The sequence below is a fragment of the Astatotilapia calliptera genome, chromosome 8, assembly GCF_964374335.1.
Source record: "Astatotilapia calliptera chromosome 8, fAstCal68.1, whole genome shotgun sequence".
NCBI classification, from domain to species: domain Eukaryota; kingdom Metazoa; phylum Chordata; class Actinopteri; order Cichliformes; family Cichlidae; genus Astatotilapia; species Astatotilapia calliptera.
In genome coordinates, this window is record NC_137429.1 from 18,660,841 (window position 1) to 18,680,953 (window position 20,113).

Below are 20,113 nucleotides of genomic sequence, written 5' to 3' on the forward strand. Positions count from 1 at the left end.
GTAACATTATACAAATGCTTACGTCCTGTCCTGCTGATGGAATGGAGACATCTTCCAGTGACAGTCTTTATCCGTGTGTGTTTGAGGAGGCTCCTAAACCCACCGACACAGAAGTGCATGTTCACAACTCCCTCTGTGCAGGCGGAGTCAGGACCCTCCTCACCCTGGGTGAAGAGGAGTGGTGCTGTGGCCAGTCAGGTATGACTCTGTCCACTCTCAGCTGCCCTGCAAAGCAATAACACAAGAAAGACTTAATTTTAACACAAAACAGCATTTCCATAGTAGGTAGCTGCAGCATGTTGTTAAAATGCTATTTTAAACTCAACATATATACACAATAACTATAAATAAACTTAGACCTACAGTACTGTAGGGCGATGATTTATACCAGCTATTGGAAGCATTTAGTCTTCAAGACAGTTTGTAGCCAATATGAGGTGATAACTTAACACAGCACCACTCTCCAGTTTGTCACTTGGTCATCCATCCTTCTCATCGGGTTGGGGTAAGGCTGTCTTCTGGGTGGAGCATCTCTCTGTGTTAGCGCCGTCTGGAATGCTGGGAGAGGACAAGCGTAAAGCACCTGAAGACAAAAAGACAAAGAGAAAAGGATGAATTCACAGATCACTGATTTGTTCAATTTACTTTTCTTCTGTTATGTGTTTTCACCTTACCTGTGATCCCTTAGCCACAGGCTATATCTTATGTAAAAACAAGAGACTACAGTCAGTTCACGACATCATTTTTAAACCATTTCTACTTATTTGTGTTGACATTAAGTACGGACTTACCTTTGTCCTGCATGGTGAGCTAGAGCGTGAGAAAAAATATGTAAGTCATTTAAACAGTTACCTGTGATATTAACAAAAATAGAAGTAACAACACCTAAAACACTACCTTACAGTCACACAGGCAATGTCACATATTAAGAAAAAAACAATACATTTCACATGTGTTAGTTAATATTCTTTAAAAGTCAGATATTCTTAGTTAGCTGTGTTACAAACATCACAAGACACAAAGGCTTAACTTAAACATTACAAAGTTAATTAAAAAGTAAAGGATATTTACAAGAAGCTGTCCTCAAAGCAAGAAAGTGTCTTACAAACACTGCAAGACGCAAAGGCCAACTTAAACTTTTAAAGTTTAAGAACAAGTTCTAACATCACCTAGAATGTGTAAAGTTTGGTGTCGGGTTGTTTTTTAGAGGTTGGGCTCAGCCCCTTCATTCCAGCGAAAGGAACTCTTAATGCCTCCGCATATCAAGAACTTTTGGACAATTTCAAGCTCCCAACTTTGCGGGAACAGTTTGCCGATGGCCCCTTCATGTTCCAACATGTCTACGCACCAGTGCCCAAAGCAAGGTCCACAAAGACATGGATTAGCTAATTTGGTTTGGAAGAACTTGACTTGAGAGTCTTGACCTAAACCTGAGAGAACACCTTTGGGGTGAATCGGAGTGGAGACTGTGAGGCAGGCCTTCGCATCCAAGATCAGTGCCTGACCTCACAAATGCATTTGTGGAAGAGTGGTCAAAAGTTCCAATAAACACACTCCTAAACCTTGTGGAAAGCCAAAGGTGGACCAACATCTTATTAAACCCCATGGATCAATAGTGGATGTCACTAAAAAATCATAAACGTGTGAAAGCATTACATTCTCCAAACAAACCCAGCCATTACATCACGGCGTTTTCCTCAGTCCAATCTGTTGTGGTTGGCAAACAAGTGTGGCGGGAGGCCTGTTGATTAACATGTACAGTAAAGGGGGAGCTGCCGGGCAGTGAATTAATCGAAGGTCTTGCCTCGCTGTTACCTAATAAGGACAGTTGGCAAAGTCACCGTGTGAAGTACACGCAATTGGGGCCATAAGCTGTTGAATTACGCAAGAGCGGAGAAGCCTGCTCGTTCAAAGCATGAATCAAAAGTTAAAGAAGCCCCTGGAGGCATTTTAGGCTCGTTGGGTGGACGCGTCCGGCGCTAGGACCTAGGACACGTGAGCGTATTAGTTTGCCGGAGGGGTGGAGACGGCGAACAATGAAGAAACTGACTGGTAGGACCTGCACAGGAGAAACATCTGAGACACCCCCTCCCCTCCCCTACACCCACTGTCCAACTCTAGAGCGAAAGACAGTACGGACTGACCGGCCGTCAGTAACAGCGGGGCCGCTGGGCTGAGTTCAGAGAGGAGCGCAGGAAACACGCAAACGCGTCCGTGCGTGCAGAGCGGAGCTGCGCTGAGGTTCCTGCGTGGATGCGAATGAATGGGTTCGCCTCTGAGTGTGTATGTGTGTGTGGTGCTGAACTGGGTCATGCGGACCGCTGGAGGAGCGAAAGATAAACACGCACCCTCCTCATCCTTCTCCTCGTCCTCATCCTCCCGCTGCACGGCAGGTTCAGATGGTGGGCGCACAGAGGAGGGATCCCAGCATGTGTCCCCATCTCAGCACTGAGCATCAGATGCTGCTTTGATTCCACCCGCCTCCAAAGAAAGTCTCAAACTGAAGAGCATCTCCAGAAAACAGGGGGGCAGCAGGCTGCCCGCTGTGAAACTGCGAAGGCTTTAAGGTGTTTTTTGTTGTTGTTGTTTTTTAAGAACTCTGTGGCGTTTCTGAGTGATCGATAATAACGAGGAGAACCGGATCAAACGGATCGGCGCTGAGCAGAGCAGAGCGCAGAGGCTCTGCTCGCCGAGCGGATGCAGGACCATGGAGGAGAGAGACAGGTCGCCAGCAGGTGAGTGAGTAACACCTCACATGCACCCCGAGGTGCCTGAAACCGGGTCAGCCTGCATGATGCATGACACTGCAAATGAGAGAGGAAGGAAAGAAACAGCTGAAGTAGAAAATCTTTATTTTTCCTTTTAGTGTCCCAATTTTTATTTGCGATACTTTAAATGTAATAAAACGCTCTTGCAATTAAAATCTGGTGCTCCCCACTCTGAGCGACTTTCAACTTTGACCCACTCACAACATATCCGTGCATGAATAATACAGGAGCACATAAAAATATCCCGGTGTCAGCACTTATTATACAGCACAGCAGCTTTATCTTTTCCCCACCACCAGGCTATGAGTCATTCTAACTGGTATTAATGGTTGAGAAAAGACCCGATCTGTGTTTTCATCCACATTATTTGTGATACCTGCATATATCCCCCCCCCCCCCCCCCCCCCCCCCTCCTTGTTTTTGTTATTCAGTCCGCACTGTGGATGTGAGGGCATCCTGGTCTTTAATGGCCCTTTCAGACTTTGTCCAGAGCAGACAGGTGATATCTCATCCCTAATGCTGTCTAATGCATTTAAATGAGAAGCTGACTTGAAAATCCCATAAAAAGCACAAGCTGGAGGCTGGTAATGGACTCTAACTGAAACACAACAGCAGCCAACGGTTGTATATAAAGGAGCTGCAGTGGCTGACATTTCTTTCTGCTTTGGCAGATTTATTAAATTTTTTTCTGGTGAAGTAGGAGACGCACATTATTGACCTGAACGGTGTGAAAACAAAACACCCCAGAGATGATGTGATCTTAAAGTTGGGCTCTACGCTTTCAGCTGAAATTCTTAACTGTTTATGACAGAAAAAGCAGCGTGAAGTTACCCAAAATGTTCCAAACAAACCCTGCAGAACTTCTCCAGCTTCCACAGATAGCTACAGTAGGCTATAATGGGCAATAACCAGCTCCAGCTCCTACTAAACCCATCTCCGCCCATTGACACCCACGTGCACGTGACTAATACGCCGTCTTTAACAAAGTTTTGCCCGATTTAGATCTCTTTATCAAAAGATCCCATTTAAGCAGGCACGGTTTGCCTGTGCAGTGGCTGTCACGGTAAAACATGGCTGCCCAGAGGACACAAAGAATGCAAATGGTTTGTCAATTAAAATGCATAGAAGACACGAAGCTCTTTACTCCCCTTGCTCAGATGTCTGGCCCCTGCTGGGTATAAAAAATACACAAACAAAACAATTACGTGCAGATTACATCCTAGAACATCTAATGACACCCAATTAGTGTACATATTGTGACACATGTGCTTGCGTTTTCTCTGTTGGCTTCTTTTCCTTCTTCGTCCTGTGCGAATAACACTGTATAGACTCTGTTATTTAAGGCCTTTTTTCAGTTTGCGTTAATATGGCGTTATTCTAGTAACTGGTCAGTCAATTCTTGAATTGTGTCTGTTCTTGTCTTCAGATTTAAACGAATAATCTGTCACCGATGTATTTAGAGAGAGATAAAGCAGAGTTAGTGAATGCAGCCTGAGCAATCAGCATTAGTAATTGTGCTTAGAGGCTATTGTGTTTGTGCAAGATAACAAAGCACCATATACTGTTAGCTTGCCTTGAAGTAGAGGTTGTTTTTTTTCAGGGTTGGGGGAGAAAAAAAAAAGCAACATGCTCCTTAACGGAGCTGTTACATCATTTATCTACACCCCCGTTTAAACCCCATTTTACCGAGCTCAAATTAAAGTCACATTCCCCCATCTTTGTGACATCACAGGGACACGAGCTGTGTGGTTACTGAGGAGGCAATGCTTGAGTTCTCTCACTGGATTTCCACACCATCTCTCTCTCATTCTCATCACTTTAGGTTACTGGATTGTGAGGCTGTAAGAGAGTGAGGGTAGCTTACAGCTTCTCCCATAGGCAGCTTATTGCACCGCTGACAGACATCACAGTGAGGGTGACGTTGATTTTTGATTGGCGTTTATAATCAGATGTTTACAAGTTCTTATACCTCAGACCTTAATCGTAAACTACAATAATGATAGCTGCTATTCTTAAGGTTGGTTTTTTTTTCATATTTTTTGCCCTTTTATGTCACAGATAGGCCTTGGTTGTCGTCTTTGAACGACATGTCCTTTGCAGTGTCACCCCTCACAGCTAACCACCGCTCTCAGTCCTTGTTAGGGAAGGTTTAACCTTGGGTTATCCCATACAGAGTCTTTGGTCTTTCCAGCAGGAGGCAGCTTTTGTTCCAGGCTGTGTGACATACAGCAGAGGGAGGGAGGGATGATGGGGGAAAGAGGGCAGAAGCAAGGCAAGCCAGGAGCAGGTTACGGCAGGCTCGGTCCCAGCAGGGGTTCGTCCATATGGGCAGCTGTGCAGGGCTGAGAGCAGGTGATTTGTCAAAGTGAGCGTCTGCAGTCTGTGGATACTGGTTCACCTATCACAGCACAGCAGGACGGAGGCACTAAACCCACCAACTCACTGGGCATGAAGTTTTGTTTTGCTGACGAAGGAGATTCAGCTTCTTTTTTTAAAAAGTCTGGGCAAAGAACAGAGTGTCCTCCCTGCAAGTGGCTGTCAGGAGGAAGCCATTTAGTTTAGATTGAATGATCAGTGTTTTTATTCTGCCCACCTATAGCGAGACAAGAAGGAAGGAAATGCAGACAGACAGACCAACAGATACTGTACATGTTGTTCGCTGCGTGCAGTTGCTTTTTTTCCCAGACAGACAGCAGGAGAAACCGCATTAGTCACGTCGCGTTTCACTCGCTGGTTTCACTTTGACCCACAGGCGAGGCACGTTGGGCATTTTGACAGTAAATTGGACACAAGAGTTCAGTCCTCACCCATAATGACTCTTCTGCCAAGAGCCAAGCAACTAGTCCATTAGTAACACAGAGAGGTAAAGCTGCAATCTATTTATTTCTTTCATTAGCCCCTTGTTTACATTTTCAGCAATAGACAAAAGAGATGAAGGAGAGGAGGGAGGAAGCAGGGACGGACTTAAAAGCACAAACTCTGTGTGTGTGTGTGTGTGTGTGTGTGTGTGTGTGTGTGTGTGTGTGTGTGTGCGTGTGTGTGTGTGTAAAGCTGCTGGATTTGTTTCCGCTTTCCATAATATATACGCTTTATGCACATTAACATATTAATTGGAGATTGATTAATACATTTTCATCTTAAAAAATATTATTATTATTATATATAATCTATTATGTTTATTTATATCGATTTATATCTGAATCGTACCTTCATAAAGTCTTCATGTCCTGATCAAAGTCAGGCCACAGTTCATTGCAGCTGTGCCGTTCACACTCATCACACCAGGAGATCCAGTAGCTCACTGAATACACAATAATTCTCCCTAATGAGCCCCATGTTAATGTGACAGATAGGATTTGTCTGCTTCCGAGCTCTGATTTCTTATGGTAATGAATTGTTGACATTATTACAGTTTATCTTTGGAGGACAAATCGCTCCGTTAAGAGTCTCCAGACATCTCTGTGAAGCTGCACTTGAAGAAGCAAACGCTGAAATGCTCAGATCAACACGAACAGAACGTTTGCCCTGTTGACCTGCTGGCGTACCCTGTGTGCACGGTGACACTAAACACAAACGCAGGCAGAGGATGGAGTTCAGTTTTGCAGGGATTTAACCTAATATGAAATTTGTCACTCCGTCTGAGTAGAGATGTCTGCTTTCCTGCTTGTGTGACGGTGCTCAAAGTGCCATAAAATATATTTGAAAAGCTCTCCAGCAGTGTGTATCAATGTCAGGAGCTGCGACTTGGATACTCCAAGAAAAAAAAAATTGCCTGCATCTACCTGTGTGTGACACCTTAGCTGAGCTGTAATGTTAGCTAGCTGCACTTCCTTTGGGATGACTGGTAAGATTTAAGACCTACTGAAGGTACTATATGAGAGCTAAAAGCTAAAATCAAAGGATCACCCCAGTAGGATTTATTCTCCGTACACTATTATTGCACACAGGAGAGACTTCAGTCTAATCTGATGCAGTGGGCCTACAGATGGACTAACAGTGCCAACCCTGGCTTTTAGGGCTACACCCTCTGAGCATTTGACAGTGGAAGAAAAAGCTAGGAGCATCTGTCACAGGGTTCAACTATGTTTGTCTCCAGCTAGAACAAAAGGTGAACAGCTCCCTTTTTAAGCTTGGATGAGGAAACACGAAATGTCAGTCCATCGCTGTGGTGATAATGAAGTAAAACAGTAAGAAGGGGAAACAGCTTGTTATAGTGCATTATCTCCCAAACAGAATAAGAATAAATCTGGAAAACAGATTGTTTCTTTCTTATACATAAAAAAAATCATTAGTTTTTTGCAGTTGTTTTTAGGCCTCTCACAAAACGGAAACACAAATATGAGAAGAAGCAGCCAATCTAGGGAGCTGTTTTATTTTGATTGAAATGAATAAGACTGGCTCCAAAAATCCCCAGATATGCAAATTAGTCTCGAGCCCAATCTTCATCTGTATGTGGAGCATGTGCGCGTTACCTTGTCTGTGGCCGCCTGAGAGGACGAGGAGGGAGCAGAGGGCGGCGGGGCAGATCAGTAGGTCGGGCACAAACGCTGAGTCGTGCTGAGGCTGACAGCTGCTCCCTCTCAGAGGTAGGAACACAAAGAGCCTTTAATAGAGTGTCACTGTGGGACTGATACACCTGCCTCCCCTCCCAGACACTCGCGTGCAAACACTCACACGGAAAAAAACACACAGCCTCATCCCCACACCTCACCTCCACCTTCACTGCACTGCCTTTTTCCTGTTGTTCACATTTACAACATGTCTGCAGGGTGCAGTTGGGGGGGCATCTTCCAACCATCCACCGTCGCATTTTTAGGCCTCTTAATTCACTACTGCAAAGGGAAATGCAGGGTGGGGGAAGATGTCTTTGTGGGAGCTGCTGAGTAACGCGATTATGGATCCATGCTGAAATGCTCCACATTCGGCCTGTGGAGCTGACTGGAAGGTGCCGGTAAACAAGCCCCGATCGAGGGCTGTGGGGGCCACGCGGGGTGGGCGGTCAGAGGAAATGTTCTGTGTTGTGTATCACCAAACCCGGACTGCACTCTGATCTGGAAGTCATCGCCTCGTGCGTCGACTCGCTGAAGGCTACATGCGGCGAGGACGCTCAGCACGAGATGGCTACAATATTCATAGCTTCTTATATAACCATCTCCACGGTTATGATAAAATCAAGAAACAAGTGTTATCTGCACAGTACATGGGGTACACAGGGCACTCGTTCTATTTGCAGTCTTGTTTTTTTTTCCTTCTTCTTCTTTTTAGAAAGGGTGTTGAGCCAAGAACACAAAGCTGCAAATGGCTGTATCTTATTTTAGGCTTCACTGTCTAATAGCTATATTTATCACATTCTACCCACAAGAGCAGCACCAACCAAATGCCTCGAAAATATACCCCATGCCATATTTTCAGCTGAACATCTAGTACTGTGCAATAAGTCAGAGTCCTTTTTTTTTGTTTCTCACCAAAGGTGTACCAAAATGTTAATGGAAACACAGAGTTGATGCTCTTTATTCTGAGCCTGGTTTTAAAGCAGCGGCGCTGAGAAACCAGGCTCCAGGGGAAAAAAGAACAAAGAGCAAGGCAGCTGGCTTTGAATGACGGATGAAAAAGGCCATCAGCAAAAATTGTTTGTGCTGATTTGGTTCCTACTAGTGTTTGTGTGCGTGTGTGTGTGTGCTCACTGTGCATGATTGGATGATTAAATTTGATTGTGTGTGTCGGGAGGAGGGGGCTGAACAGAGACTGAGACAATGGATGGGATCATTAGGGTGTTCTGCTTCATTTCACCAAAAGCTCAATTTTGTGTACTTTATTTGATAGCTTCGGTTTTCTTTCACTTTCCTTTGATTCGCTCAACCTTGTAACCAATACGCGTGCATCCACTCATCCCTGATATTTAATTTGTTACCAGCGATGTGTGTCTGAACACTCAATTAAACCGCCTATATTTTTTTAAATTCTCGCAGGATCGCATTGACCTATTTCAAACTTAGCGCTTTTGAAAAGCGGCCAAAACTTTGCCGTTGCAGTCATTTATTCCTCACTTTGAGCAGTTTGACAGAAATGCTCAGGGCGACTGTGGCGCAAAAGTAAGATGTGTTGTCGAGGCGAAGCTAATTACTTATACGGACGACGATCAGTTCAGAGCCGTCTCAGATAGGCATGCATGTCGTACCAGCATGTTTACACCTTAAAGCTGTCAGCCCTCTCGATATGTTTCCTTTTCCTTCTACCTGTTGTTATTGATTTTCCCATTGCTGTCTGCCAGTAAGTGCTGTCTGAGTACAGCCACATTTGATAGCTGGACAGAGTGATCCAGAGAGACAGCAGGAAGTACGACACATTTACTGAAAGTTTTCCCCCTGTAGATGCCTTCCCTGCATTGATTGTATGGAAATTAAGGTCCATTAAGGCGTTCCTGATTTAACCATCCCCTGGGATGGGCGGTCTAGATGGGTAATGCATGGATGTGACACTCAAGAAGGATAAACACGTGCAGTATAGCACATGTATAAAGTGCTAGGCATCATCATAGTAATCTGATTCTAATCGGATTTCTCCTCTCCCATCAGTCTGCCCCACAGCGTCAAGGCGAGCCTGTCTCTTTCTCCGTCTGGACCGGGGCGGGTGGGCAGCGGCGGAGGCTCCCCTACGTCAAAAATGGGCTACTGCGGAGGGGTGCCCGTGGAGGATATGCAGGCCCTGGCCATCACTTCTCTATCAGCCGCAGACGTAGCCAAACAGTACGAGCACATCCGCGAGCTGGGGAAGGGCACCTACGGGAAGGTGGACCTGGTGGTGCACAGGACGCAGGGTGAGTTGGTGCAAAAGCTCTTCCAGCCGCCATTCCCGTCTCCAAACTAATCAAGCATAAAAACTGAAATTTAGGATAGCAGATTGTTATAATCTCAGCATCTACGGTGTGCCAGCGGGCCTCACAGTTGAGCATAACCACTTAAGGCTGATCAGCACGCCGCAAAGTCTCGAGGCACTTTGCTGGGAATTAATTTTGGCAGAGTTAGAAGGGTTGGTTGAGGATTTCTCAGGTTTAGTTTTTAATCTTTTGTTGTAAGAAACCCAAGATTAGAGAGTTGGCTCAGTATAAGCGCAGTATAAGGGAGTGTTTAAAGCGGCGTGGAGCAGAATGACAATGTGTCGGAGATTTATCGAGCTGTGCGAGCATTAACGAGATCCTCCAGCTGTGATTGTGAACAGCTGGTTATGTGTGTGACGGAGGTGAGTTTCATTCACCGTGCACCGTTTGCGTAAATGATGAATGAACACAGCAGCTGTCACAAAGAAAGGGTTGAGTAGTCAGAAATCTTTCTAGTCGCCGAGAGTATCGGGAAATAGTTCCAAATTCACATTAAGTGCTTTTTGGGTAACACATGGACAGTGTTGGACAGCAAAATGTTGGCAGTACTTATGTGAGACACAGGTTTAGTACACCAGAGCTTAACTGTGTTTGTGTGCTCTCTGTGTTAATGTGTGATTTTGTTTTTTTCATTTATTTATTTAGGCACCAAAATGGCCCTGAAGTTTGTTACCAAGAACAAGACAAAGCTGAAAAGTTTCCTGCGGGAATACAGCCTAACAGGCTCACTTAGCTGCAGTCCTTTTATCATCAAAGTCCTGGACGTGCTTTTTGAAACGGAGGACAGCTACGTGTTTGGACAAGAGTATGCCCCCGCCGGGGACCTTTTCGACATCATACCCCCACAGGTAACGCCATCATTCATCCTTCCACCAATCACTGGCCTCACAGTCAGCCTGAGCTGCTCCAATCAGTCATGATGTTCAGTCACGGCAGTTTTAACAAGCTCTCTTGGGGTAGGAGCCTCGTCTTTGTCCCGGTTTCCTCTCTGTGCAAAGCGTTTCACTTTCCTTTAGTGCTATTCCGGCTGATGTGCAGGGAATGCTCGACTTCAAGGTTCTTCTGAAGACTCATTAAAAATGGCTGGACCGGGACTTAGAACTGAGGTTCTGCGTGTTTCAGTTTTTCTTTATATAACATCGATGTTTTATTGGTACTGTATTCTCACCATAAGGCTCTTTTCTCTGTGTCACCTCTCACCTCCTCCATGTAATGTACCCGTCAGATTGTATTAATCGACGTTGCCTGATTTTCTTTTCTGTATGTGTCTCTTAGGTGGGTCTTCCAGAAGAAATGGTCAAACGCTGCATGCAGCAGCTGGGGTTGGCCCTGGACTTTATGCACAGTAAAAACCTGGTGCACCGCGACGTCAAACCCGAGAACGTGCTCCTGTTTGACCGCGAGTGCCGCCGCATCAAGCTGGCTGACTTTGGTATGACCCGACGTGTGGGCTGCCGTGTGAAACGGGTGAGTGGCACCATCCCCTACACGGCTCCGGAGGTTTGCCGCGCTAACCGGTCAGAGGGTTTTTTGGTGACCACCAGCCTGGATGTGTGGGCGTTTGGCGTGCTGGTGTTCTGTATGCTGACGGGCAACTTCCCCTGGGAGGCAGCTATGCCCGCCGACGCCTTCTACGAGGAGTTCCGACGCTGGCAGAAAGCGGGGTGTCCCGTGGGAACTTACCCGTCTCAGTGGCGCCGCTTCACCGACGATGCTCTGCGCATGTTTCAGAGGCTGCTCGCCGCTGAGCCGGAAAAACGCTGCGGCGTCAAGGATGTCTTCTGTTTTGTCAAGTACGAGCTGGTCAGCGAGCTCAGGCGCAGAGCGTCTTGTCGAGCCAAGAGAAGTGAGAGGTCAAGCTCTGGAGTGTGCACCGGCAGCTGCACCTCTTCGACGTCCACTTCTTCGCGTTCCTCCCACAGACACCCCGAGCCTTCCACGCCTCCGGGAACATCCTGCCTGCGCCCGGCTCCCCTCAAAAGGAGCGTCCTCTCCGACCCGTTGTCTCCCAGAGAGGAGTCCGGACAGCACCAGTCTCCGGGAAGAGACAAGAACAAAAGCCAGATGGTGATGGCGACGGCCATAGAAATCTGTGTGTGATCACACTAGCGCTAGCACTGGAGACTAGAGGGCTTTTCACAGTAATAACAAGCTGTGAAGAGGTGTTAATAACTAGCACAGAGAGCCCAGTGAAAAAGGAGAATTTAGACATGAAAGAGAAGCTCAGGATCCAATCCCAAGCAGTGGAAATGGACATCATCAGTCAGTGATGCACACTGGGACAGCTTATCACTGACATTCAATACTATTCAGCTTTTGATTTGTGACCAAAGACTGCTTCCCAAGCTGAGAAGCCGTGTTTATGAGTCTGTTGTCACTCCTCAAGGCAGCTCATTATTGCCACCCTAACATTTGTGCTCTCCTGCCCATACACTGTGGTGGTGCTTATGATATTATATTTAGATTTACTTCGTGTCTCTTTACTTTAGTGTTTATTTATGTCCAGGAGATTCCCCAAATTCTTCTGAACAGGCGACCTTTTCAGACGGAAGCTTGTTATCAGAAGGCAATCTACGCAATTACATTCAACTGCCATTTCTCGGACTTCCTGCAAACTTCCAGTGGATAAAACTCATAGATGTTTTCAAGATAAAGTTTTACAAAGATAAAAATGAAAAAAAAAATGTAGCAGTCTGTATGAAGCATCTTTTCATGTAGGTGTCTAGACTGAGAGGCAGACTCTCAGCGAAAAGGCATCAGCTCAGGACACTTCAGTGGGTCACTTTCTGTTTTATTATTAACGTGAATCCTTTGAGTGGCTGGAAGACACATCTGCCACATCTTGAACTGCTCTCAGTGAGATTCATTTCCAATTAAACGCAACTGAATGCAGGGATTGTGCATTTTCTGAGTGAAAATGGAGGAGGAACACAGGAGGCGAGGAGGAGAAAAGGCTTTTTATTGTTTCTTTTCTACCAGCCGTGTACGTTTTTGGACGTGTATGTGTGTTTCGGAGGAATACAACAACAGGAAAAAAAGCACAAGATTTTTTTGTAAATGAACTCTTGGAGAAAAGGTCGATATTGTACATAATTTGATAGGAGGGCACCGTAATATCAGGTAGTTCAATGATGTAGCTGTATTAATTTTCTACAACAGGAAAGGGTTTTACGGTTACTGCCGGGGTCAATGCATCATATGTAGCATCAAAACATGACAGAGTGTAGAGTCTATCATTAAAAAAATAGATGTGCTATGTAGAAATATCACTTTCTCTATCATCGTAGCAGCTGCTGGTCCCCTTTTTCGTTTTTCTTCTTTGACTGTTTTGGGTTTTAATTTGACTGGGTCTTAACCCTGGCCAGACACACAAATTAATTAATTCCTGCCATGTCCTTTCACCCCAGCCTAATCACGGGCAACACACATTCCCTGCATAAAAAAAAATCATTATGCTTCCTGTTTGTCAATTGCAGCAGCAGACTGTCTTAATTTGATCAGTTAAGGCTAACGAGAGCCCCTGTGCAGGTCGACACCTTGCAATTGTTACTCGGTATATGTCGCCGCAGCCCCTCTATTACTTAAACATTGTCTGGAAGGATGACCTAAGTCTCAGCCATTAACAATGAGCGAGCTGTTGATTGTTCCCGACCGGAGCAGAGCCCCGGCTTCAGCTTCCATCGAGATACTGCTTATTAGGAATGCATCTAACCGGAGCAGTGTGTTCTACGCTTCACTGCGTGCTAATTACCTTTTTTTTTTTCTCTCTGCTTGAACTGCTTCACTCTTATGTCAGTCAGGTGTGTGTGTCCACCTCAGCTTTGTGCGAATGTGTTCTCGTTTCATGTAACGACTCCTCTTGTGACAGCTCATCACCTCTGTCCCTGTACTGTCGGTACCAGCGCTCCTCAGGTTTAATAGCTTCTGCCCGCTTCTCGAAGACTAATTGAGCTCCAGTGAACAAAAAAGAAAAGAGAAAAAAGTGCTCATCCACAGCTCCTCATGACAATGATTTAGCTCAGTGAGTCCCAACCTTGAGTTCATGAACCCTGGCTACTTCTGCGGTAGTCACAGGGTACATAGAAATATTAGGTGAAGAAGCTGAAGAGGACTGAGAAGTAAATGGCAACCAAACAGAATGTATAAATTATCACCAGATTATCATTGATATAGTAGCTCATCCGGCCCATGACCCATCACAAATCATGCACTAAATTAATCTGCTGGTTGTGTTTCACACACTATGAATTAAAATAATCTGAAAAGTCAAGGAGGCTCACGATTAATCGTATCCTGGACAAAATCTGGCCACTACTCTAGGAGGAGTCGCAATTCCTACTAAACTGGATAAGTGACTGTCAAACAACAATTGTTAATTTAGTCTTGAGCACAATTTGGGTTAAAACACATCAGTGTACAAGTTTAACTATAACCTGACCAATACTTTAAGAGGAGTAGTAATTTTGGTTAATTATGGAGGGCCTGGGGGATTACATAAGCTCAGTGGTTCTTGGGCCAGATAAGCTAAAAATAGAAAAGTAAATGATTAAAATAGATTGTTTAAATAGCTAATGGATGAATTATTAGTTAAGAGAACTAAAAAAAGACAAAAATATGTTGCCAAGTATATTGGATAACAATTTATCAGTTAGCTAATGAATACAGCAGCTAGCAAGATTACAACAAAAAAGTACCTTCTAAAAAAAATTACTAAAAACTGTGTATGATGGATGTGGTTATTGCTACATCACCTCCTGGTTGCTGAAGTCCTTTTTGAAGCCTCGAGTTGAGCTGCTGTCATCTTGGTTGCAAAGTAACAGATGCGACTTGTGATTGCCGTGTCGCTAGCTAATGAGTTTTTGATTTCACGCCAAACTTAATCTTCATTTTGAAACATAGTATGAGGAAGATTTACAAAACAGACTTAATTTTTTGTTCAGCATAAACCAAAGTAAATGATGGAGTCCCTTAACTCAGCAGGTAAATAGACTTCTACACGACTGGTAGCCTTTTTGCAGCCACGGCTAGCGCCACCTGCTGGTGTTCCGATAAAATGCAGGGTTTTAGAAGCTGTGCCAATTTTTTTAAACTGTCAATGCTAAAATTGTTACTAGCAGTTATATTGTTAGATAACAGCACTGAGTATCAACTGGAATAGCATAATAAAAGTATAATTCACAGTTGAATCTGTTAGCTAAAAGTAGCAACAAAATTGTTACCTAAACATAATGGATAATTTGTGAAACTGGTAGATAATAGCATTTAAATCATTTTGCTAAAAGTAGTAAACAAGTAGCAAATGAATGTACTGAAATGTAGGATTAAAGTACGACGATAGTAGTAATGGATGGCCAAAATACCTAACTGACTAGCTGAGCGTACAGCAAGCTAAAGTTGTCCAGTTTCAGTTATTTCAGGTGAATACCTTTAAATATAAAAGCGGACTGATTTTGAAAGCTATGGATTTGAAGTGTTTTTCAGAGGCTATAGGATCACGTCATATGAAACAGGGTTGGGAACCACTGACTTAACTTATTGTACTGAATGACACATTTTCCTCCAGCAAATAATCAAAGCTGATGATGGTCCCTATCAGTTTCCTTGTCTCTTTCCATCTTTACTTGTGGTTCTGTAGAGTTGACCATATCAAGGCCTCTCAGAAGGATGTACTGTATACTGAGATGTTGGCTGCCTCAAAGAATTAATCAAAGGGTAATCCTAGAGTAGATGGTAGTGAAATGTGAATTAGCTCTGCCTTAGAACTTGTTGTTTACTCTATGTAGGATCTACATAAAAGAAAAAGACAGGGATTAGACTGACCTTCAGTGTGCATTAGGAAATGTAAAGTAGTAGTCTAACGTAATACAGCATAACACCGAGTAAGGTGTATTGCAAAGTTCAACATGGCATTACGGTGCGTAAACTGGGGCGAATTTCAGATGTGAGCAGCTGCTGCTTTGTTTTAAATCAGAGCCATTAGCATCATCAAACTGCTATCTATTGTTCTAATGTGTACTGTTGTTTCTCATGGACTGTTATGACAGGAATTGTCAAGTTTAATGATGAGGTGTCAAAATCTATCGAGTTTTATTTTAGCTCTAGAGAGAGTAGCCTTCGTCTTAGCCTGTTTTTTGTTTTTTTGTTGAAAAATCGTAGAAGCTCGTGTAAATACTGTATGTACTGTGTCTTTAACAAAATTTAAAAAGGAATATACAAAATGTTAATATATGTTGAAATAAATTTATGCACCACATGCAATGGCTGCTGGATATTTCTGAGGGTAATTTAAAATACTGTGGGATTTTTTTTTCTGTCACTGCAGGCAAAGCTTATTCACCGCAGTTTTGTGTTGTCCCAAGACCATTAGATGAAGGTCAGCTACAATCATGTGATTTCCCAAGGCTCTGGCTTTCGTCTGGTTTGCCAGCGAGCCCCCAGACTACTTGAATATGCTGACTTCATTCTGAAAAAGCTCAATTAACACATCTGTAGATAGGAGCTATCTACGGCCCTCAAAGAGCAAGTGAGTTCAAGGACGGTTAGAATATGAAGATGGGAACCATTATCAGCCCACCAGCCGTCCATGCTGCATCTCAACTGTTGTCAGAGTGGAGGAGTTGGCTCAAGTTGTTATCAGGCTGACTTTAGACAGTGGGGTGGCATATCTGCCACAGAGCGAAGCTAATCACTTCAGACACTGCAAGAAAAAGGAAAGGTCAGCCTTGGCACACTGGGCCTGTGTAGTAGGGGGAAGGTTGTCCTTTGTGATGGCCTATTATCCACCTGTAAAAGGCTACAGCCGCCCTAGTGGTGGTGTGGTAATTGTGTTACCTGCAACAGTCAAACTGACTCAAAGTTGAAGAATGTAATGTACAAGACAGGACATTATCCCTCACAGCGACCTGCCGGGCTTTCTGAGGACATGCACTTTTTCATTATTAGCTGTCTCCACAACAATCTGAGAGGCTAAATACCAAAAGCAATTTTTTCTTTCCAGATTATTCCTTAACTGTAGCCTTTTTAAAGACTGCCAGCTAAACTAAATTGAATCCCAGGGCTGGAGATGGCTGGATGTTAAGCCTTCAGTAGATAGTTCACAAAGGAAAGCGATCTTCCCTGGATGCAGCTGTCTCTGTGAGATCAAGTGTTAAATCCTCTTTGGTTATGCTTCCTCAGCGTGAGGGGCCTGTGCGGCTGACTGACAAGGAGACCATTCACAGATTCGTGTCAGAATACTGGATCTCAACCACTAACTACCAGGTTTCACCTCCTCTATACACCGCTCAAGCAGACGTGGCAAGATTTCAAAGTGTTGGCAGCTTTATGTTATCACAGCGTGAAATGGTTCTCAGAAAAAAAGAGGCTGGCAGAACCTTGCAGTTTCATTGAATCAAAGCGCTGGACAGGTGCACTTGCAGCATGTATACCAGGTGCAGCTGAATGGCTTAACATAAAAAAAGAAAACACGGCACAAGTTAATCCTAAAAGTTGCATGTGGGTGGATGCAACTAGATTGCTGACCTGTCCAGGTTGTACCATCTATCGCTCAAAGTGAGCAGATCGATCCAAATATCGATTCTATCGATATTATTCTATTTCCCCCCCAAAAAAATTTATTTAACAAAATTCAGTGGCCTACATACTGAACTTAGAGAGTAGAAAAAGTGTACTATCAATATTTGGATTGATCCCATCACCTCTACTGCTGTACCCTACTGTAAACCTCATAGGTTAAAGCATTGGTATACCTATATTTACTTGGTATTGGATCATACCAAAATCTGGAGTATTGCACGGCACTACCTCTTGCCCCGTGACAGCTGAGATGGGACAGTGACTTATAGTGCTTGGTTTCAAAAAAGATAAACAATTGTGCAGACAGAGGCTTTAGGTACAAAGAATAATTACTCTCTGCTTCAGCTGTTAAATTTTTACATAAGCCACCATTTCCTTCAATTCAGCTGTTTGCAAACAAGTACAGGAGAAGCACTCTGCATATTAAATGCATAGTAAACAATGAGGGGAGGTATTCTGTTTTTTTAGTTTTCCATATTGAAGGCTGCAGAGTAGTATTGTTTTCTTCTCATTTTAACACCACGAGGAACACACTGTACAGAGCTGAACCTCCCGTATCTCCTCAGCATCCTGCCTCTGCACCTTACAGACGATTCACTTTGAAACTGTCAGCTGCACCGCTACCTATTCCTTTCGTCCCGTGATGCATTTTGCAAAACAGCCACGGGCATCGCACCGGAGAAGCAGCTGTAGATTTGAAAGTCGGAAAACTCTGATTGTGATAGTGATCTCAGCAGGGGTTGAGCGCGAAGGGATGATACCCACTCCCTCAGATCTACACTCAAACATGATGTGGAAATAGTGTCTGATCACAGCAGGATGAAAAAGGACAGCGGAGGAAAAGAATGTCAGAGTGCAGAGAAGACAGAGAGCTACAAGCAGGAAGAGATGTGTCAAGTGTGTGAGGAAAAAAAAAAAAGGAAATGTGTTTGTGTGCTAGAGGACAAAGTGGAGTTTCCGCCCAATAATATAAAGCGTAACCACCACTTTTATCTTAAATTTGTCAGATGTTTTTGGATATTTCCATTTGTGAGTATGGTTTGTGCTTTGATTGCAGTGTGCTACTAAATTTTGTTTGTGCCAGACATAAATTCTCAGTGTGTGGTCGTCTGCCACCATTGCTATAGCAACTGAGATGATCCCGTTTTAGAAGAGCTCTGAAATTGTCTCCTTGTTTTAGAAACCCGCAGCACATTTCTTCTTGTGGAGGTGCTGCGAACACTTAAGGCGCTTTTCATTGTGTATTTTTATCTCGGTTTATCATACTGAAAAATCTTGTTTATTTATGTTAGTGTATTGTCTCCCACTCAGATGGATCGTTAAGCTGGAGGGCTTCTGCTGGTGCTGCATTTTCCCATATACACAACTAGCTTCCTTGGTGCAGGCAAGCATCCAATGCTGTCTCGGTATATCCTATACAGTATGTCGTGAATCAAATATCTCACAAACTTCTAAGGAAGTATGAAACATAATGAATCTAGTGACCCTTTGACTTTCCATCTAGATTTTAATCCGACTCTACCTCCTGATCTTCCCTCAGTGGCACTATCAGACTTAATCTAATTGAAAGGTTGCCATAAAATTAATCATCCATGCTCACCCCGAAGCTAAAAACATTGCACACTCTATCATCAGTTATTAAGTCTGCACGGCACCCTCAGATCTCCAAACACAACACAATCCATCACATTCTAACAGTCAGATTGCAATTTGTGTTTGTTTAATAGCTTTTTAGATTCATCTTACATGCACTGTGGAAGTCTAATACAATGTAATTTAATTAAATCCTAAAATAAACACAGCTCAAAATCAAAGGGCAGAAAAGTTGCACAACAGCTGGTGTTTATGTGAGCCCAGGGACAAACCACGGTAAGATGTAAACATAATGATAAGAAGGCTGGTGTGTTCAATGAAATCATCACGTGAAGTGCTCACATCTGGGCCCAGATGGCCACAAATTGTCTGAATTCAAATATTGCCACTCATTAATGAGTCCTGTTTTTTTTTTTTAAACATTCCACTTTGTCGAAGAACCTCATAAGCTGCATATTTTCATTCATATTCATGCTGTCAACTCTCAGGGCAGAAATTCTCCCTGCATTTTGAAGCCTGAATGTGTACTGTCAGTTGCCACGAGACCTGAGTGTGCCACCCACCAACATCTGTCATCTTCCACGCTTCGATTCTTCCATCTCTTCACACCCAGCCCAGAGGATAAATACCACCACGCATGCTTACAACGGAGAAATTTACTGTTAGTTTTATGAATATCAGGCAATCACACTTATAAAACTTAAGACTTTTGCCTCCCTCACCTCTACTTTGAGAAGCAGTAATCATAAGTTTTGTGACATTTTATTTCTATAATGCCTGTTATTATGAATAAACTGGAAAAAAGTGGTACGATTGTCATAATAATAAGACTATACAGGTTCTCAGTCATTCAGGTCATGGTAGTCTAAGGAGCTTGGAAAGAACTTCTTTAAGTTTTGTGAAGACGTTTCACCATCTCTCATCCGAGAAGCTTCTTCAGTTCAAAAACCGAATGGTGTCTCCCATAGTGGGGGTTGTCCCTTAAGAGGGTTGTGAGGTCCATGTATGCTTACTGTGAATGACCATCTTGAACAGAGGGGGTGGTCTTGCGTCAGGTGACCTCAATGGGTCACGTGATAGGGTGAGGCAAGGTCTCAATGGTTTTACCTGAAACCTCTGGTGATAATGACACATGCCTTTTTTCACACTTTGGGCCATGTGATGATGCACGGGATTAATAGTGAGTCAGTGACCTTCTTAAGGAATAACCCCCACTAGGATTTATATGCACGGGACTCTCCATCATTTGGTCTTAGAACCAAAGAAGCTTCTCGGATGAGAGGTGCAATGTCTTCCAGAA

At 43.8% G+C, this 20,113-nt stretch overlaps 1 protein-coding gene across 1 annotated transcript; it reads left to right on the forward strand.

The window, feature by feature from the left end:
- Window positions 1-1,958: 1,958 nt before the first annotated feature.
- sbk1 (SH3 domain binding kinase 1) lies at window positions 1,959-15,898 on the forward strand. Its single transcript, XM_026178793.2, has 4 exons — window positions 1,959-2,735; window positions 9,344-9,585; window positions 10,291-10,493; window positions 10,921-15,898. The coding sequence occupies exons 1-4, from the start codon at window positions 2,698-2,700 to the stop codon at window positions 11,743-11,745; spliced, it is 1,308 nt and encodes a 435-aa protein (XP_026034578.1). The 5' UTR covers window positions 1,959-2,697; the 3' UTR covers window positions 11,746-15,898.
- Window positions 15,899-20,113: the final 4,215 nt, after the last annotated feature.

Excerpts from the sequence above, each read along its gene's own strand:
- sbk1 (XM_026178793.2), top strand. The coding sequence starts at position 2,698 with ATGCAGGACCATGGAGGAGAGAGACAGGTCGCCAGCAG. Across the intron at positions 2,736-9,343 it reads GAGAGACAGGTCGCCAGCAG|TCTGCCCCACAGCGTCAAGG; the intron begins GTGAGTGAGTAA and ends CTCTCCCATCAG. Across the intron at positions 10,494-10,920 it reads TCGACATCATACCCCCACAG|GTGGGTCTTCCAGAAGAAAT; the intron begins GTAACGCCATCA and ends TGTGTCTCTTAG.